Source organism: Vulpes vulpes, chromosome 2 (assembly GCF_048418805.1).
Source record: "Vulpes vulpes isolate BD-2025 chromosome 2, VulVul3, whole genome shotgun sequence".
Lineage (NCBI taxonomy): Eukaryota > Metazoa > Chordata > Mammalia > Carnivora > Canidae > Vulpes > Vulpes vulpes.
Window position 1 is genome coordinate 31632622 of NC_132781.1, and position 18182 is coordinate 31650803.

The 18182-nt window shown below is 45.9% G+C and overlaps 1 protein-coding gene across 1 annotated transcript in view; it reads left to right on the forward strand.

Moving 5' to 3' along the window:
* SCPEP1 (serine carboxypeptidase 1) overlaps positions 1 to 12081 on the forward strand; it is a 33273-nt gene extending 21192 nt beyond the window's left edge. The window contains exons 8-13 of the mRNA XM_072747539.1: positions 449 to 577; positions 1634 to 1727; positions 2546 to 2659; positions 5511 to 5648; positions 7196 to 7359; positions 11489 to 12081. Of these exons, the coding sequence (XP_072603640.1) occupies positions 449 to 577; positions 1634 to 1727; positions 2546 to 2659; positions 5511 to 5648; positions 7196 to 7359; positions 11489 to 11551 (702 nt within the window). The 3' untranslated portion in view covers positions 11552 to 12081. The remainder of the gene's footprint in view (positions 1 to 448; positions 578 to 1633; positions 1728 to 2545; positions 2660 to 5510; positions 5649 to 7195; positions 7360 to 11488) is intronic.
* Positions 12082 to 18182: the final 6101 nt, after the last annotated feature.

Below are 18182 nucleotides of genomic sequence, written 5' to 3' on the forward strand. Positions count from 1 at the left end.
AGTCCCCACCTGCTCACCCTCCATGGTAAGCAGCCCAGCTGACCTCTTCTGGCTCTGTCCCCAGGAAGAATAGGCTAGCTAGGTTTGCCTAGGAGGTTGATGCTGCTCCTTGAGGGAAAAATCTAAGGAACTATCAGCACAGTTACCCATGGGGACTATGACCCATAAGAAACACAGGTTTTAAAATTTCAACTTTTTATTATAAAAATTTTCACATGTGCAAAAAAGTTGGAAGATGCCTGTGCACACCCAGGTAGCCACCATCTGGACTCTGCAACTGTTTTGCTGTGTTTCTTTCATCAATGAATATGTGACTAACCACCATGGATTTCCATATGTAGTCCTCCTTTCTCCTCCCACTTTTTCTGTCACCCGTCCCCAGCTGTAGTGATGCTAGGCTTGTGTCTCTGCGCAAAGTGAGCTTTTTCATTCTCCATTTGTGTTCCAGTCTCTTCTCGACGACCAAGGCTTGGCAGAGGTGTCTCAGGTGGCAGAGCAAGTCCTGGATGCTGTGAATAAGGGACTCTACAAAGAGGCCACGCAGCTGTGGGGGAAAGCAGAAATGGTCATTGAACAGGTAACAGGACACACTCAGGTGCAGCCCACTTGGCTTGTTCCCTTGGAGCAAGGGCCCCTGGTTTGTGCTGTCAGGACTTAGGTCTATCCTGAGACTCCCCGAAAATCTGAAAATGATCACATGGTGAATGACAAAGCCAACGAATCTGAGTAGTGATGAGGTCAGAAAGCTATCCAGGCCTGCAAGACCTGCTTGCCCCTTGACTGGATGTATGCATGCTAGAAAAAACAATATGTCTTACAGAAGTGAATGTTTGAATTCTTGCCAGACAACATTGTGCCCCAGTGAGCCAGGAGGGAAGAATGCATAGCCAAGGACGAGTGTGCAGGACCCTCTGTGGCCCTGTTCGCCCTGTAAATTAACACACGGGCTCTTGGTTTTCTCCAGCATCTGAGCTCCACTCGGATGAGCTACTCACTACCCCTCCAAGATCAGGCGGACAGCTGGTCTCAGCCCTCGGAGCTGTATTCTTTTTTCTTTCTTTCTTTCTTTTTTTAATTTTTATTTATTTATGATAGTCACACACACACAGAGAGAGAGAGAGAGAGGCAGAGACACAGGTAGAGGGAGAAGCAGGCTCCATGCACCGGGAGCCTGATGTGGGATTCGATCCTGGGCCTCCAGGATCACGCCCTGGGCCAAAGGCAGGCACCAAACCGCTGCGCCACCCAGGGATCCCTCTTTTTTCTTTCTTTCTCTTCTTTCTTTTTTTTCTTCCTTCCTTCCTTCCTTCCTTCCTTCCTTCCTTCCTTCCTTCCTTCCTTTTTTTTTTTTTTTTAAGATTTTATTTATTCATGAATGAGGCAGAGACATAGGCAGAGGGAGAAGGAGGCTCCCTATGGGGAGCCTGATCGTGAGATCATGACCTGAGTTAAAGGCAGACGCTCAACCATTGAGCCACCTGGATGCCCCCAGAGCTGTGTTTCTTTCTGGCCTGGGCAAATCTACAAAGTTAAAGCTGTCCTTGGATAAGACGGGGAGCCAGTTGCCTTTCTGTTTTGCAGCTTCGATAGTGGATAAATAAAACAAACAGCCAAATATAATTCTGTATTTCAGAACACGGATGGGGTGAACTTCTATAACATCTTAACTAAAAGTACTCCCACATCTGCAATGAAGTCGAGCTTAGAATTCACCCAGAGCCACCTAGGTAAGTCAACCTTGATGTGGCTAGACCCCTGTCTTCATCTCTGTGCAAGAGGGAATCCGTTCTTTTAACTTAATTGACATAATTTACATACCACAGAATTTACCCATTTTTAGTGTATGATTCAGCAGTTTTAGTGCATTTGCAGAGCTGCACAGCCATTACCACAGTCAAGTTCTAGAACATTTCCATTACACCAAAAAGATCCCGTGTCTCCTGGCACTTGGTTTCTGTTCCCACTCCTGGCCCCAGGCAACCACAAATCTGTCGATGTCTCTTCAGATGCCTTTCCAGGACGGACAACTCATATAAGCGGAACCATGCAGTTCGGTGGTCTTTTGCATCTGGCTTCTTTTGCTTGCTTAGTGTTTTTGTAGTTTAGACTCCAACTTCTGCACATCACATCACAACATCAGTCCTCCTGAAGGCTGGATGGAGTGGTCTTTCAGCTGACCCAGTTTCACTCTGGATGTTGAATGCCTGGCCTCCCATAGGAGGGCTATAAAGGCTGCAGGAGCCTCTAGATTCCACTTCTCAGTTGATTTCCTTTGGCCATGCTGGATAATCTCCATGGCCCTAAAGTACATAAAATGCAGCAATCAAAATTAATAAAGCAAAAAAAAAATAAAAAAAAATTAATAAAGCATCTCCACTTTCAGTGCCTTTCTGGCTTTCTTCCTCCATCTGAGGTGAATTAAGATTATGCTTTTCATTTTCCAGCTAAAGCCTCACTCTTTGACACACTATCCCAGCAATTGGGAAAGACATTTTCTTGGCCTTATTTCCAGTCCTTTGACTCACCGTGTACCAGTTTGTTTCAGTTCATCTTTACCAACGCCACGTGAGACACCTGCAACGGGATGCCTTAAGTCAGCTCATGAATGGACCCATCAGAAAGAAGCTTAAAATTATTCCTGAGGATTGCTCCTGGGGAGGTACTTCTATGACCTAATTAAGTGTCATTTGTGGGGTTATAGGGCAATAGAGGTGCCAATTCAGATGCCTTAATTTGAAGAGTGGGTTTTGTCAATGGTGGCAATATGCTGCAGGTAGGACAGCATTACTAGCCACATTTTATAGATGAGCAAACAAATATAGACAGTAAATAACATGGCAAAACTGGTTCAGACTAAGAGGCTGGCAGGGAAGTGGGTGGGGAGGGAAATGAAATGATGGGTTGGGTGTTGATCATCGTTGAAACCAAATTGTGGGCACCTGGGAATCCTCTCACTGGTCTGACATTTGTATCAGTTTGGAGTTTTCCATAATAAAACAAATTGAGATAAAAAAGCCACTTCCAAAGCCACTGTTGGTTGTGGGCATGACTTCCAGACAAAGGTCCTTTGGGGCAGGCTTTGACCAGCTTCCTGGCCAGCCCCCCTCACTCCCCCAGGTCCTGATGCTAGATGTGGTCTGGGGTCTACTGCATTCTGTTCTGGAGGCCATATTAGGAACTACTGGGGGTCCTCAGAGGCCCAGACCAGATAGAAATCTGGGTAAGTTCCTGCTCGGTCCTATAGGGAGGCTGTGAGCCAGCAGGACTCCCAGAGTCCTGGAGAGGAGACACTCCAGGCTGAGAAGGGCTTCCTTGAGGTCTGAGTTATCCCAAGGCTATGCCTTTCTAGGGCAGCCCCTTGATAGCTGCTGAGAGCCTAAGACTCCGCTCTGGCCCTGGCTCCCTCGGGGCACATGGGCTGTCTTCATTTCCACCTCACCCCTCAGAGTTTTCTAGAAATGAGGAGGAGGGAGTTAATTAGATTAAGTGAAAGGATACAGTGTCAGAGCTTTAGGGTGGGTACCACCATGGGGAGCTGTCGTGGCAGAGTATAGGGGTGTAAGCCACTGGGGGAAGGCAGCTAAAGGTCGAGCTTCCTAGAGCACCATTTCTGCACTGCCCCTTCAGTTGATCCCTGTGACTTTGTTATCCAGAGCCAGCCTCTCTGGCTATGAGGCCCCTCCATCCCCGCCCCATGCAGCTGAACGCACAAGGGGACTCCATTTTTGCAGACAATGACTGATGGAGAAACTCTGTGGCCCCAGTTGTGTCCGTGCAGAAAGGACAGACTTGTCGGCCCGCTAGTGTCCTGCGCTGTGGGTGCCAGACTTGCCATCCATACCCAGTGTCCTGCGCTCTGGTTTGTAGTTAAGCCTACGTGCTCTGGAGCAGCCCGGGTGGCTCAGCGGTTTAACGCCGCCTTCAGCCCAGGGCGTGACCCTGGAGACCTAAGATCGAGTCCCACGTCGGGCTCCCTGCATGGAGCCTGCTGCTCCCTCTGCCTGTGTCTCTGCCTCTCTCTCTCTCTCTCTCTCTCTCTCTCTGTGTCTCTCATGAATAGATAAATAAAATCTTTTTAAAAAATTATTTTTAAAAAAAGCCTACATGCTCTGGAGCCCCCCCAACCCTGTGCTCACAGCCCCACCTGCCACTGACTAGCTCTTTCACCCTAGACATGGTTCTCAGCCTCTCTGAGCCTCGTCTGCTTTAACTGCTGCAGGAGTTAAGGCTCCTTACCTCCCAGGGTTGATGAAGAGGAAATGGGGTGTTGCTTGTAAGGTGCTTGCTTCACGCAGTGACTGGCAAACAGAAATGAACACTAGCTGCTCTTAGCGTCCCATACAGCGTTGTGGCGAGGACGGTCCGGAATCCAGTAGGAATGCACTATACTGACCAGCTTCTCTCTTGTGGGGGGTCCTCCTCCTCGTGGCTTTCCTGAGGCCCAGCTCAGCGTTGCTTTAGGTCTGATTTGGTTTATTACATGGCCCATGTGCCCACTCTTTCAGAGTTTACAACTTGGCCCCGGTGTTACTTAACGAAGAAGGAAAGCTCACACCTGCCCCATTGTTCCCTGAGAGGACCAGCCAAGCAAGTGTTTTGTGACGCTCCCTGTTTGCTTGGGCATTACCGTTCTGTAGGTTTCAATTCCTCTTTAAAAATGACAACTAGGGGGACGCCTGGGTGGCTCAGTGGTTGAGCATCTGCCTTTGGCCCAGGGCGTGATCCCGGGGTCCCGGGATCGAGTCCTGCATTGGGCTCCCTGCATGGAGCCTGCTTCTCCCTCTGCCTGTGTCTCTGCCTCTCTCTGTGGCTCTCATGAATAAATAAATAAAATCTTAAAAAAAAAAATGACAACTAGGGGCACCCTGGAGGGCTCAGTCAGTAAAGCATCCAACTCTTGATTTCAGCTCAGGTCATGATCTTGGGGTTGTGGGATTGAGCCCCACAAGGGCTCCCTGGTCAGCAGGGAGTCTGCTTGTCCTGCCCTGTGCCCCTCCCCTTGCTCATGCTCTCTCTCATATGTAAATAAATAAATAAATAAATAAATAAATAAATAAATAAAATCTTAAAAAAAAATAAAAATGAGTCTGCTGTCATCACAAGCACTTGAGTGAATAGAGCACATGTGTTTGATAGGCTTCCCATTTATTTATTTATTTAAGATTTTATTTATTTATTCATGAGAGACAGAGGCAGAGACACAGGCAGAGGGAGAAGCAGGCTCCATGTAGGGAGCCCGATGCGGGACTTGATGCTGGAACCCCAGGATCACGACCTGAGCCAAAGGCTCAACCACTGAGCCACCTAGGCATCCCAATATGCTTCCCTTTTAGGTGACTAGCTCAAGGCATGGATTTCTGGGCTGGCTGGTCCCCATGGCTGAAGCGCTTGTGCTCTCAGCCTTTTTAGGTGAAGTACAGTGGGCACCAGGGCCCAGGAGGCTCTGGTCTGAAAGGTGCCTCTTGTGGCAGATTGCAGGCTGTTACCTCTTTCTCTATCCTCTTGTGCAGGCCAGTCTGCCAATGTCTTTGAGAACATGGAAGGGGACTTCATGAAGCCGGCCATCAGCATTGTGGATGAGCTGCTGGAAGCTGGGGTCAATGTGACCGTGTATAACGGACAGCTCGATCTCATCGTGGACACCATAGGTAGGAACACACTCTGAGGGGCATGTGGAGGCAGTTCTGTGGGTTGAGCTGGAAGGGAACTGACCTCCGATGTGGCAGTCATTTGGGCCTGGTGACACTGAAATGCCAGGAGGAAGGCCCTTTCCTGTTAGGTCCATCCTCCCTGACCTTGACCTCTTTGAAGAGGACAGAGCTGTTGATGTAGTTTTAGAACATAGGTGAGGTTTGGTGGAGTGAGGTCTGGAGCTGATGGCCAAGAAAGAATTCTGGAGATATCTTTGGTGGAAAATTGTGGTTTTATTAAAGCATGGAGATAGGACCCATGGGCAAAAAGAGCTGCTGCCCCAGGGTTGTGAGGGGTAACTGATTATATACTTGGGAGTTGGGGGAGGTAAGGAAAAAGAGAGGTTTTCAAAAGAACTCTTGCATGCTAATGAGGACCTACAAGATATTGGAGGCCTCGTTGTTGTCAAGTTAAGGGTGTTTCTCCCTCTAGTAAGGCATTAATATTAAGATAGTTGAGAGTTTCCTTCTGGAAGTGAGGTTATTGATAAGAATGGTTTTTGCTTGTAAATCATGAAGATATTTGTAACCTTAGGGCGACTCATGTCTTGCTAGACTGTGATCTCTATTAGTTAACCATTTGTTTTTCCTTCCCTTAGCTTTAGGGCAGCCAGGAGTGCCTGATGAATGTCACACATGTCCCATTTGGAGGAGAGGGGCAATTTGCAGGGTGTCAGCTGGTGCTTTGCCCTTAGCTAGCCTTTTGCTCCCTCATCACTGTGACCCCTTAGAGAAGCCTGGGCCTGCCAGATTTGAGGCCCCTATGTATGATTAAGAAAAACACAACAGTTACTCCTGCAGAAATAGAAAAGGAGACATTTTCCTGGCCATGGGATAAATGCACTGTTGAACTGAGTTTTTGTCACTGTCACAGTGGTAAGCACTGCAAGCTGAATTAAAGCTAAATCCTACTGACTCTGTAAATGTGAGGATCCAGGGGAATAGCCTTTGTGGTTCTGGTTTCAGTAGGACCAGGTTAAGACTTAGAGGCAGGTTCTCTGAACCAGCAGGTAAATCGAGGCACACTATCTGACAGGTATACTTCTTGAGGTCAGCAGGATTGACTGTTTCCACCAATTGTAAGCCAAGGGCACTGAGGACACTTTGAAAGTGTTCTGGGTTTCTTCCATGACCTGCCCAGGTGATCCACGTTAGCACTTCCCAACGCTGAGACTTCTTAGTCCTCAGAGAGTCCTGCCACCTCCAGAGGTCCCCAATTTCCTTCCTTCAGAGCTTACAGTGGTAGGAGATGCGGAGGCACAAGTAGTCAGGCTCTCAGCTTTTAGATTTCTCCCAGGTATCTTGGGTATCACTGGGAGTTTGCTAGAAATGCAGAGTCTTGGGTCCTACCCAGACCCACCAACTCAGAATTTGCATTTTTAACAAGATCTTGGGATGAGTTATGTGCCCATTAAAGTTTAGTAAATGTGAAGTTATGGGATGTAGATTTTTGTTTCTCCCCAGCTAGCTATTAATGGAGGGCCCTGCTTTGTTCCTCTCTCCAGGTCAGGAGGCCTGGATACGGAGACTGAAGTGGGCAGAACTGCCCAAATTCAATCAGCTCAAGTGGAAGGCCCTGTACAGTGACCCTAAATCTTCGGAAACGTCTGCTTTCGTCAAGTCCTACAAGAACCTGGCTTTCTACTGGATCCTCAGAGCTGGGCACATGGTGAGGCCATATCCTCAGCCTTTGTCATGGGCCCTTAGATTGAGATCTGAGATTGAAGCCACGGGCAGTTGATTACGCACGGGTACACTGCCTGGACTGGTCTTAGAAAAAGTGCTTTGAGTGTGGAAGTATTTCCAGGTCTCTAATGAAATCCTGCTGTTAATGCTTCATTCCTTTGAATCGAGAAATTCTCATTTAAAAAGCTAAATCCTTTTGAGAGCATTAAGCTGGGCTCTCTTTTACTCTTTTTTTTTTTTTTTTAAGATTTTATTTAATTGAGACAGATTGAAAGGGAGAGAGAGAGCATAAATGGGTGGAGGGGCAGAGGGAGAGGGAGAAGCAGACTCCCCACTGAGCAGGGAGTCTGACATGGGACTCAATCCCAGGGCCCTAGGATCATGACCTGAGCCGAAGCCACATGTTCAACTGACTGAGCCACCCAGATGCCCCTACTTTTTAGTTTAACTGAGTTTTTTTTTTTTTTTAAATGTTTTTTTTTTTTATTTTTATTTATTTATGATAGTCACAGAGAGAGGGAGAGAGAGGCAGAGACATAGGCAGAGGGAGAAGCAGGCTCCATGCACTGGGAGCCCGACGCAGGATTCGATCCCGGGTCTCCAGGATCGCGCCCTGGGCCAAAGGCAGGCGCTAAACCACTGCGCCACCCAGGGATCCCAAGTTTAACTGAGTTTAACATTACTTTCCTCTTAATAATTTGTTTTAGGGGAAGAAGGGAGAAATTGTCTACCCCTAACATTTTCAGGGAGTGGAAACCAAAGTGCAACGCTCTGGCGTTGCATGGTAGAAGGTCGCAGTGTATGGTAGAAGGTGGGGGGAGTGTCTCTGAGCAGCAGTAGCTTTCAGAATTCCAGTTTGGAAGCAGCTTTTTGCACAAATATGAGGCTGTCTGATTCTTGTACTTGCTAAGCAAACATAATATCTTCCCCAGGCTGTAGGTTGACTGGGTGCTGTCCATGGGCTGAGGGAGATTATGGAGGGATAAATTCACTGTAAACACATGTATTTGCATAGTGTACACACACAGACATCTGCAAAGGTGCCAGAGGGGCCAGGTGCTTCCCTCATGGTTATGCTCTGGTCTGGCCACTTAAATACAGGTCTGTCTTCTTTCCAGGACAGTGGTTTCCTGGAGGAGATTTGTTGGGAGGGGTGGTTATGTGCCCTCGGGCAGCTCTCCCCACTTGTCCCCCTGGTGCTTAGGATAGAATCTCCATGGAGAATCTCCACTGCTGAGGGGCAGTGGTCTGGCTAGAGAACTGGCCTTTAAGCTCCGTTTGTGCATCAGGCACATAGTTTGCACATCAAACACACATAGTGTGTTTACTTGGATGGCAGAGGAGGTGCTAATAGAGATGTCGGCAGGGGCCAAAGTGCCCTCTCCACAAACCAACTCCTTGGGGGTATGAGCTAGGCAAGGAGGAGGTATAGAAGCCAGAACAGCACGGGCAGGTCCAGAGGAGCCTCAGGCAGGGCACTGGGGAGAGATGAGGCTGGGGATACCTTGCCAGGGAGCTCACACATATCCTGAAAGCAATGGCGTGCCATTGAGGATCTTAAAGCAAAGGAGTGAAATTGCCAGATTTGTTTAAGAAATGGCATTCTCGCAGCAAAGGGCCTGAGATAAGATGGGTACAAAGAGCTGATCTAAGGCACTTTTATAGTAATCCAGGAGGGAGAGAGAAGTAGAGGAAATTTCATAAAGTATCAGAAGGGGGAACTGGCAGGACTTGGTAACTGTTTGCCTGTAGAACTGCCAAGTGGGACGGCTCATAAGGCAGCTGAATATATATACTGTGCATATATGATCGGGAGTCAAATTTTTGTTCTTGGAGAGAGAGATTTGGAAGTCAAATATGAAAAAGGTTAGGGATGGGGCCCTGGGTACACCAGTATTTAAGAGGCAGAAAGTGAAGGAAGGATCTACAAATGAGGCTTGAGAAAGGACAGCCAGAAAAATAGGAGGGAGACCAGGGGCTTAGGCATCTGCCAAGTCTCAAGGGGCCCGATAGTGACACAAGCTGCCACCATTTCAGATAAAGGAGCAAAGTGTCAGCAGTGAGTCGGGCGCACTGGTATCCGTGTTGCTCGTGGCAAGCGCTTTCAGTGCAGTGGCAGGCCTGGAGGCCAGCCTGGAAAGGGTGAAGCAGATGAATGAGCAATGAGGGAGGGAAGACAACTTCTTGGAAACCTGGAAGGAAGTAGTGGCCTGCCCCTGTAAGAAACTTGATCTGAAAAGACCAGTAGAGGGAAGCCAGACCCAGCAGGACCCAGGGTTAGGAAGGCATTTTGTTGGGCTTTAGATAGTCTGAGTACCCTCAGTATCAGCTAGGGAAGAAGCTAGTAGGAGGTCTTAGGGCACAGTACTGTGACCAGAAAAGGGTCCCTGCAGGGGTAGGTGGGAGGGGAAGAGGAAAGGGGAGAGGAAGGAGATTGCATGCTCTCTCGCTGGCATGCTGGAGTTCAGGCCATTTCCAGTGGCTTGTCACCAATAGAACCAAGACATCAGTTGGCACAGCCTTAAAATAGCTCCTGGAAACTGTTATTAAATTATCCCCAACCACTTCCCCTTTAGTGGATGAAATGTCGTTCTGGTATATCCCACTGTGCCTGTGTCTCAGGGTTGGGGTTGGACAGGAGGGTTGGGGACAGTAGTGTGCCATAGAGAAGCAAGGAGCTATGGACTCTCAGAACTTGGACCATCAGCTTGACATCCATCTTTTTTTTTTTTTTAAGATTTTATTTATTTATTCATGAGACTACACAGAGAGGAGAGAGAGAGGGGCAGAGACACAGGAAGAGGGAGAAGCAGGCTCCATGCAGGGAGCCCAACGTGGGACTCGATCCCGGGTCTCCAGGATCAGGCCCTGGGCTGAAGGTGGCGCTAAACCACTGAGCCACCTGGGCTGACCTCAACATCCATCTTTGAGGAGGAGAAACTGAGGCCTCTGTCCCTCCCCTTTTTGATGGTGTATGGGAAGGAGGTTTATAAAGGAATTATTTGAAAAATCTAAGGGATAGGGTGCCTAGCCAGCTCAGTCAGTAGAGCTTGTGACTCTTGATCTCAGGATCATGAGTCTGAGCCCCACACTGGGTGTGGAACCTACTTGAAAAATCTAAGGAAGGGGCACCTGGAGGGCTCAGTGATTGACTGTCTGCCTTTGGCTCAGGTCGTGATCCTGGGGTCCTGGGATCAAGTCCTACATCAGGCTTCCTGCGGGGAGCCTGCTTCTCCCTCTGCCTATGTCTCCCTCTATGTCTCTCTCTCTCTGTCTCTCATGAATAAATAAATAAAATCTTAAGAAAAAAAAGAAAAAGAAAAATCTAAGAAAAAACAAAAGAAAATTGAATAATAACAATAATAAAAAATGAGATCTCCCCCCCCCCAAAAAAAAAATGGGATGCCACTCAAACAAAGCATCTGTTTGTTATATCTGTTGATAGATTTACTGTTGGCTTCCCTCTTGGCTATTTTGTACTCTGTTCCCAGTCTGGTATCCCTTGTACTCAGAGAATCCTTTAAAATGTTTAGAATCTTAAAAAAAAAGTTTAGAATCTTCCCTCTTCCTTGAACAGGCTAGGTCCTGGTAACATAAGCACTGGTCTTTTTTTTTTTTTTTTTTTAAGATTTTATTTATTTATTCATGAGAGACAGAGAGAGGATCTTATAAAGAAATCAAGGGTCTTGTAAAGAAATCAACGGGTGCTTGGGGGGTTTAGTAGGTTAAGCATCCAAGTCTTGATTTTGGCTCTCGGTCATGAGATTGAGTTGGACTCTGCTCAGCAGGGCATCCACTTGTTGATTCTCCTATCTCCCTCTGCCTCTCCCTCCCTCCCTCTCAAAAAAAAAAAAATCTTTAGAAAAAAAAAGCAAGCAAGCAGATCAGCTCCAATTGGAGTGGCACATTCTTTCCTAAATGCTAACTTCTTTAGACCCCTGCAACCTGATGAGCTTTTGTCCCATGCAGGGGTCATTGCACAGATGGGACCCTCCTTCAGGGGCATCATAGGCGGCTGGCACTCCTCCCAGGAGCAGGGTCTTGGTATGTCATCCCTGAACCCCTTTGAACTCAGAACCAGGAGTGCAAACTCAGATACTGTTTGGTTCTAGGTTCCTTCTGACCAAGGGGACATGGCTCTGAAGATGATGAGGATGGTGACTCAGCAAGAGTAGGATTGTCTGGAGGTGAAGTGCTTGGCCTTGGGGCCCAGGAGGCCGGAGTAAGGACCCTGAAGCTGTAGGAGGCACCATTCTCCCCACTGGCTTGTGGCTTGCACCTGGCTTGCAAGGCTTTCCTGGCCCATGATGGTTCCCACCCACTTCTCCAGAAAACACTCGCTGCCTCTGTGCACCTGGAAATCATTTCTGCTTCTAAGAAACCTCAATCTTTTTTTAATGGATTTGTTTTCATCAAAATGAAGGGTTGAAATAGTTAACATTTTTGTATTACAAAAGTAAATTATGTAATTTATAGGACAAAAAAGAGATACAGGTAAAATAAACACCCTCTTACTCCTTTCCCTGGGATAAGCTCTGTTATCAATTTAGCATCTACCCTTGCAAGTCTTTTTCTGCTCTATATGCATATATATTTTTTACAAAAATGAAATCATTACTGTATGTTGTTTTACTACCTGGTTCACATATCAATTTGCCCCAAACACCTCTTCATGTCAATAAACGTTCTTCTATAACGTTGTTAATAGCTGCTGAGCATTCCATTTTGTGGATGTACTGTCACTTAGTACCAAATGCACAATTGTTTCACAGAAGCAACATCTAGTTTGTCACTGCTATAAACAGTGCTCTGGTGATTCATCCTGACAATTATATTTTTATACACATCCTTATTATTTTCTTACAGTAAATTCCTAAAGGCTTAATTGTTCAGTCAAAGAATTGTAACTTCTTTAAAATTAAAATGATGTCTTTAATTTTAAAATCAGGACTTTTAAGTTTTAATTTGCAGCTCGCAGTCTGAAGAAGGGATGTAATGACCTCTATGATGGCCCTGAAAGAAACACTATGTTATGTGGTTGTGGCACTGAGACATTGAAAACCAAACCCAGGGCAGCCCGGGTGGCTCAGTGGTTTGGTGCCGCCTTCGGCCCAGGGCATGATCCTGGAGACCTGGGATCGAGTCCCATGTCGGGCACTTTGCATGGAGCCTGCTTCTCCCTCTGCCTGTGTCTCTGCCTCTCACTCTCTCTCTCTCTTTCTTTCTCTCTCTGTCTCTCATGAATAAATAAATAAAATCTTTAAAAAAAGAAAAAGAAAACCAGGGGGATCCCTGGGTGGCTCGGCGGTTTGGCGCCTGCCTTTGGCCCATGGCGTGACTCTGGAGTCCCGAGATCAAGTCCCACGTCGGGCTCCCTGCATGGAGCCTGCTTCTCCTTCTGCCTGTGTCTCTGCCTCTCTCTCTCTCTCTCTGTGTGCCTCTCATGAATTAAAAAAAAAAAAAAAAATCTTAAAAAGAAAAAGAAAAGCAAACCCAGAGTCCAGAGTCTTCCTATAGAACCTGAGGAGAGTGTTAATAGAGGGTTATGCATCTGAAACTAATGATGTAACCTATATGTTGGTTAATTGAATTTATTTATTTATTTATTTATTTATTCATTCATTCATTCATTTATTAGAGCACAGAGGAAGTGGGAGAAGCAGATTCCCCACTTAGTGGAGAGCCTGATGTGGGACCTGATTGTGGGACCCTGGGATCATGACCTGAACCAAAGGCAGATGCTTAACCAACTAAGTGACTGAGCCACTCAGGTGCCCCTAATTGAATTTAAATTAAAAACAAACAAACAAACAGATTATACCTAGATAGCCTGCCCCCTTGGAGCTGAGACTAAAGCAGGCCTCCTTGGGCAGGGGCAGCCCGCACTTACCCGTTGTTCGCTACTGGAAGGAAAGCACTCCTGTGTGCCCTTGGACAAGGACAAACATGACAGGCTTATTATGCTGGATCCTCCTGGACTCCACCAGTGCATATTATTCTGCTGCTTCTGCTGGGTATCCTTTACTGAAAGATTTACCTATGAATGTAACTACTTACTGAGCCCTGTGAGTCCTTCGAGTCCTTCTAGCATTGAATTACAACACAGTTGAATTCCCAGCCTCACAGGGTCTCTTTCGTTAGAAGTTAGGGTATTAGGGGGCACCTGGCTGGCTCAGTTGGTATAGTATGTGACTCTTGATCTCAGGGTCCTGAGTTTAAGCCCCAAGTTAGGTGTGGAGCCTACTTAAAAAAAAGAGAAAAAGAAGTTAGGGTAATAGTTGGGAAGGAATCTGAGGTTTAACATTAGGATAGTCACATGGGTAGATTGGAGTGAAGCTAGGGACCTCAAACCTTTTTTGCCACTAGAATCAACTCTTCCATCCCTGCCTAAGGAAGTTAATCTTCTCTTCCCCTAAGATCCTATAACCAATTACAAGATGCCCAAAGCCCTCTTCCGGCCACATTACATTCTTTCTCAACCCACACTCATGCCTTCGTGGGAAATTCCCTATGATCAGTTCCCTTGGGGAGGAAGTCTGGGGTTTAGTTACAGATGGCTCTACATGGTGGGCATGCATCACCTGAGAGTGGACAGCTATAGCACTAAAGCCCTTTTCTGAGACAGCCCTGAAAGATGAGCAAGGGAAATCCCCCCAGTGGACAGAACTTGGAACATGTACCTGTTTGTTCATTCCTGGAAAGAGAGATGGTCAGAAGAAAGGGTCTGTACCAACTCATTCTTTTGGCTGAGTAGTTGGACTTAGAAGCAACACAACGGAAAAATCAAAAGGCCTGAGGAAGAGGTATGAGGATAGACCTTTATGGCAAAATATGAAGCTAATTTGTGTTCCATGTGAATCCTCGCCAAAGGGTAGAGGAAGATTTTAATAATCAGATGGGTAGGATGACCCATTCTGTAGACATCAGACAGCCTCCTTCCCCAGCAATTCCTGTGAACTCAAAGCCAACCAAAGTGGCCACAATGACAGCAATGGAGGTCATGCATTAGCTCTTGGACATGGACTTGTGCTCACCAAGACTGGCCTGGCTACAGCTGCTGAGAGCCTAATCTGCAGCAGAAGAGACAACACTGAGCCCCTGATATGGCACCATTGCCCAGAAGGATCAGCCAGCTACCTGGTGTTAGGTTGATTACATTGGACCACTTTCACTATGAAAGAGGCAGCAAGTTGTTCTTATTGGAGTCGACACTTGCCCCGGACATAGACTTGCCTTCCCTGCCCACAGTTCTTCTGCCAAAACTGCCATCTGTGGCCTTACAGAATGTGTCATCCACCATCATGGTATTCATAGCAGATGAAATGCAGAAGTGGGTTCATGCTCTTGGCATTCACTGGTCTTACCATGTTTCCCCGTCATCTTGAGGCAACTGCCCTGATGCATGGTTGAATGACTTTTTGAAGATTTAGTTACAGTACCAGCTAGGTGGTGATACCTTGCAGGGCTGAGGCAGTGTCCTTCAGTATGTGGTATATGCTCTAAATCAGCATCATGCTTCTCCCACACCCTGGATCCAGGAGTCCAGCAATCAAGGCATTAAAAATGAATGTCACTCCTCTCACTATCAGCCCTATTGACCCATTAGTCAAATTTTTGCTTCCCCTTCCTACAACTTTAGCCTCTGCTGGTCTAGAAGTCTTAGTTATAAAGGGAGAAATGCTTTCACCAGGAGATACAGCAAAGATTGCCTTGAAATGGAGCTTGAAGCTGCCATCTGGTGTCTTTGGGCACTGAATAAATAGGCAAAGGACTGGTGGGTTGATTGATCCTAGCTATCAAAGGAAATTGGGTTGTTACTACATCGTAGGATAAGGAGGGAGAATGCAGGAGATCCTTTGCGGTACCTTATAGTACCCTCATTGCCTCTGATTAAAGTCAAAGGAAAACAGTAATAACTCAGTCTATACTGGTAATGGCCCACACCCTCCACAAAGCTTTGGGTCATTACACCAAGCGAAGGACTACAACCAACTGAGGTATGTGCTGAGGACAAAAGAAATATGAAATAAGTAATGAATGATTGTAGTTATAAATACTAGCTGTGACCTCATTACCTGGTATAGAATAAAGACTGTCATAGTTACAATTATTTCTTCCTTATTTGAGTGTGAATATATTTTAATAAATATTAGCCAAATTTTTAAAATCTCTTCTCCCAACCCTTTATTTTCTAATTTAAGATATGCTCATAGTAAATAGCTTTATATGTAAGTATTTAAATTATAAGATGTCAAAAAGAGAGTATGAACCAGCTCAGAAAAGAAAGCACATTATTCAAAGACATAAGGGACCCTGAGACTGTTCTGAGGAGAAGGTCAGTGTGATTTTGGGTGCACAGGGAATATTGTGTCATGTGATGCAGAAGCGTGATTTTGTTGTTATCTCTATTTGGAGAATAAGTGTGGTTTAAGGCAGTGTGTACAGATGCCAAGACAAAAAGGGATGGACTGTGGGATCTTTGTAGTGTTTCCACTTGCCTATGCCAAATTATATTTTCTAGAATTACCTTTCCTGCATGTTTCTGATTAGAATGGCCCACAAGACTAGAGATGCTCATGGAGATTTGGAGGATGGACATGAGACAGTGGCCAATTCAGCCCAATCATGCTGCCATTTATCTGTCGGCTCAGCTCATTAGCAGCCGCGCTTGCAATGGTTCCACCTTCCCCTGGATCCTCCTGGAGCTTCTCTGCCTCTTGGGCCAGGTGAGTGTGCTTAGCTCTGTGATAAGGACCCAGCTGGCATGAGTCTCTGTCCCATGGACTGTCCTCCTGGACACCAACTCATGGGATTCAGATTGTTCTTGTTCTTTCTCTACTGTATGTCTCCTATCCCTTCCGACTGCTGGCCCTGTGTCCTTCAGTTTCCAGCAACACATTTCAAAGGCACCAGCTTTAAGAAGGCTGCCCACCCAGCTCCCACACCGCAGGAGTCAAATCCCCCCACCACACAGAAATGCACAAACATGGATGTGCATACACACAGTTCTGCTTCCTGATTGAATCCTGACTGATACCATAAATTAGATTCAATTATTCTTTAATGGATTCAAAGGTCCCCACAACTGGAATCTGCATGTGTGATAATGCCTTTCTGTTCTGAACATGTGAGCACCAGCTTAATCAGATGCAGAGCCCTGGGTCACATCTCTCCTTCATTGTTAGTTTCAACTGCTGCTGAGAAATTTGAAAACAATTTCACTTTGTTTATTTGTTTTTTTCTTTACTTTTATAAACAGTTAATTTGGATACCTGGATGCTATACACCTCTTCGTTTAATCTTTTAGTTGGTAACTACAGATGGTACATTGATGGTTATAGTTTTTCTAAAGATTTTGTTTATACACGAGAGACACACAGAGAGAGGCAGAGACAGAAGCAGGCCCCCTTCAAGGAGCCCAAATGTAGGACTCAATCCCAGGACCCTGGGATCACGCCCCGAGCCAAAGGCAGATGCCCAACCACTGAGCCACCCAGGTGTCTCTGGTGTTTATAGTTTTTTAAGTAATTTTGCCTGATATTTAGTGAGTTTTGGAGTTTTGTTTTGTTTTTTTGTTTTTGTTTTTTGTTTTTTGTTTTCAGAGAGAGAGAGAATGAGGAGGAGTGAGGGGCAGAGGGAGAGGGAGTGAGAGAATCTCAAGCAATCTTCGTGCTGAGTTTGGAGCCTGACAGGGGGCACGATCTCACAACCCTGAGATCATGACCTGAGCCAAAATCAAGAGTCAGACACTTAATCCACTGAGCCACCCAGGTGGCTCTGTAGTGAGCATTTTGGTTTCTGGATTCAGATCTTCAGTTCAGCAATACTTTCCACTGTTTATGTGAACATTGTTTCAACTTTTTTTTCTTTAAAGATTTTATTTATTCATGAGAGACACAGAGAGAGAGAGAGAGAGAGAGAGGCAGAGACACAGGCAGAGGGAGAAGCAGGCTCCATGCAGGGAGCCCGACGTGGGACTCGATCCCCGGGTCTCCAGGATCATGCCCTGGGCTGAAGACGGCACTTAGCCACTGAGCCACCCGGGCTGCCCTATCGTTTCAACTTCTTGTTCCCACTTTTTGTCGTTCGGTTTTCATCCTGGGTACTGTTAAGCAAGACTGCTGCCAGGTAGTAGCTAGTGCTACTAGGGTGCTAATCATTTTGCAATGTATAAACCTGTCAAATCAATACATTGTACACCTGAAACTCACCCAATATGTCAATTATATCTCAAAAAAATTGGGAAAAACAAGACTACATCAATATTACTATAATTTTTGGTAAACTCTGAGTTAAATTTTTTTGGGTCAATATTTTTTTAAGTTTTATTTAAGTCACCCCTACCTATACCCAACATGCAGTTTGAACTCATGACCTTGTGATCAAGAGTCATGCACTCTTCTGACTGAACTGGTGCCCCAAATTTGGTCAATTTTTGATGTTTCTAAAGCGTTTTTATTTTCTATAATTATCTTTTTCCTAATCTCCCCAAGTTACACCAGCTGCTGTTTCACCTTCTTATTGATGTCTTCTTGTCTGCCTCTTCATTTCCTAATTCCTGGACTCCATGTTTGCTCTAATCGCCTTGAGAGGGAGCAACGTATTTAGATTTTCCTAGTATAAACCTTCGAAGGAATGTTCCTCATTTATCTTTTGTATCTCTCATTAACTTCCTCCATTTTAGTTGAGTGTTGGTTTTTTTGTGTGTTTTTCATGTTTGTGTGTTTGCTTTTTTGTGCATGTATCTGTTTGAATGAGGGTGGTTATGGGAATCCTCTAATTCCCCATCCAGTTCATCTGGCTATT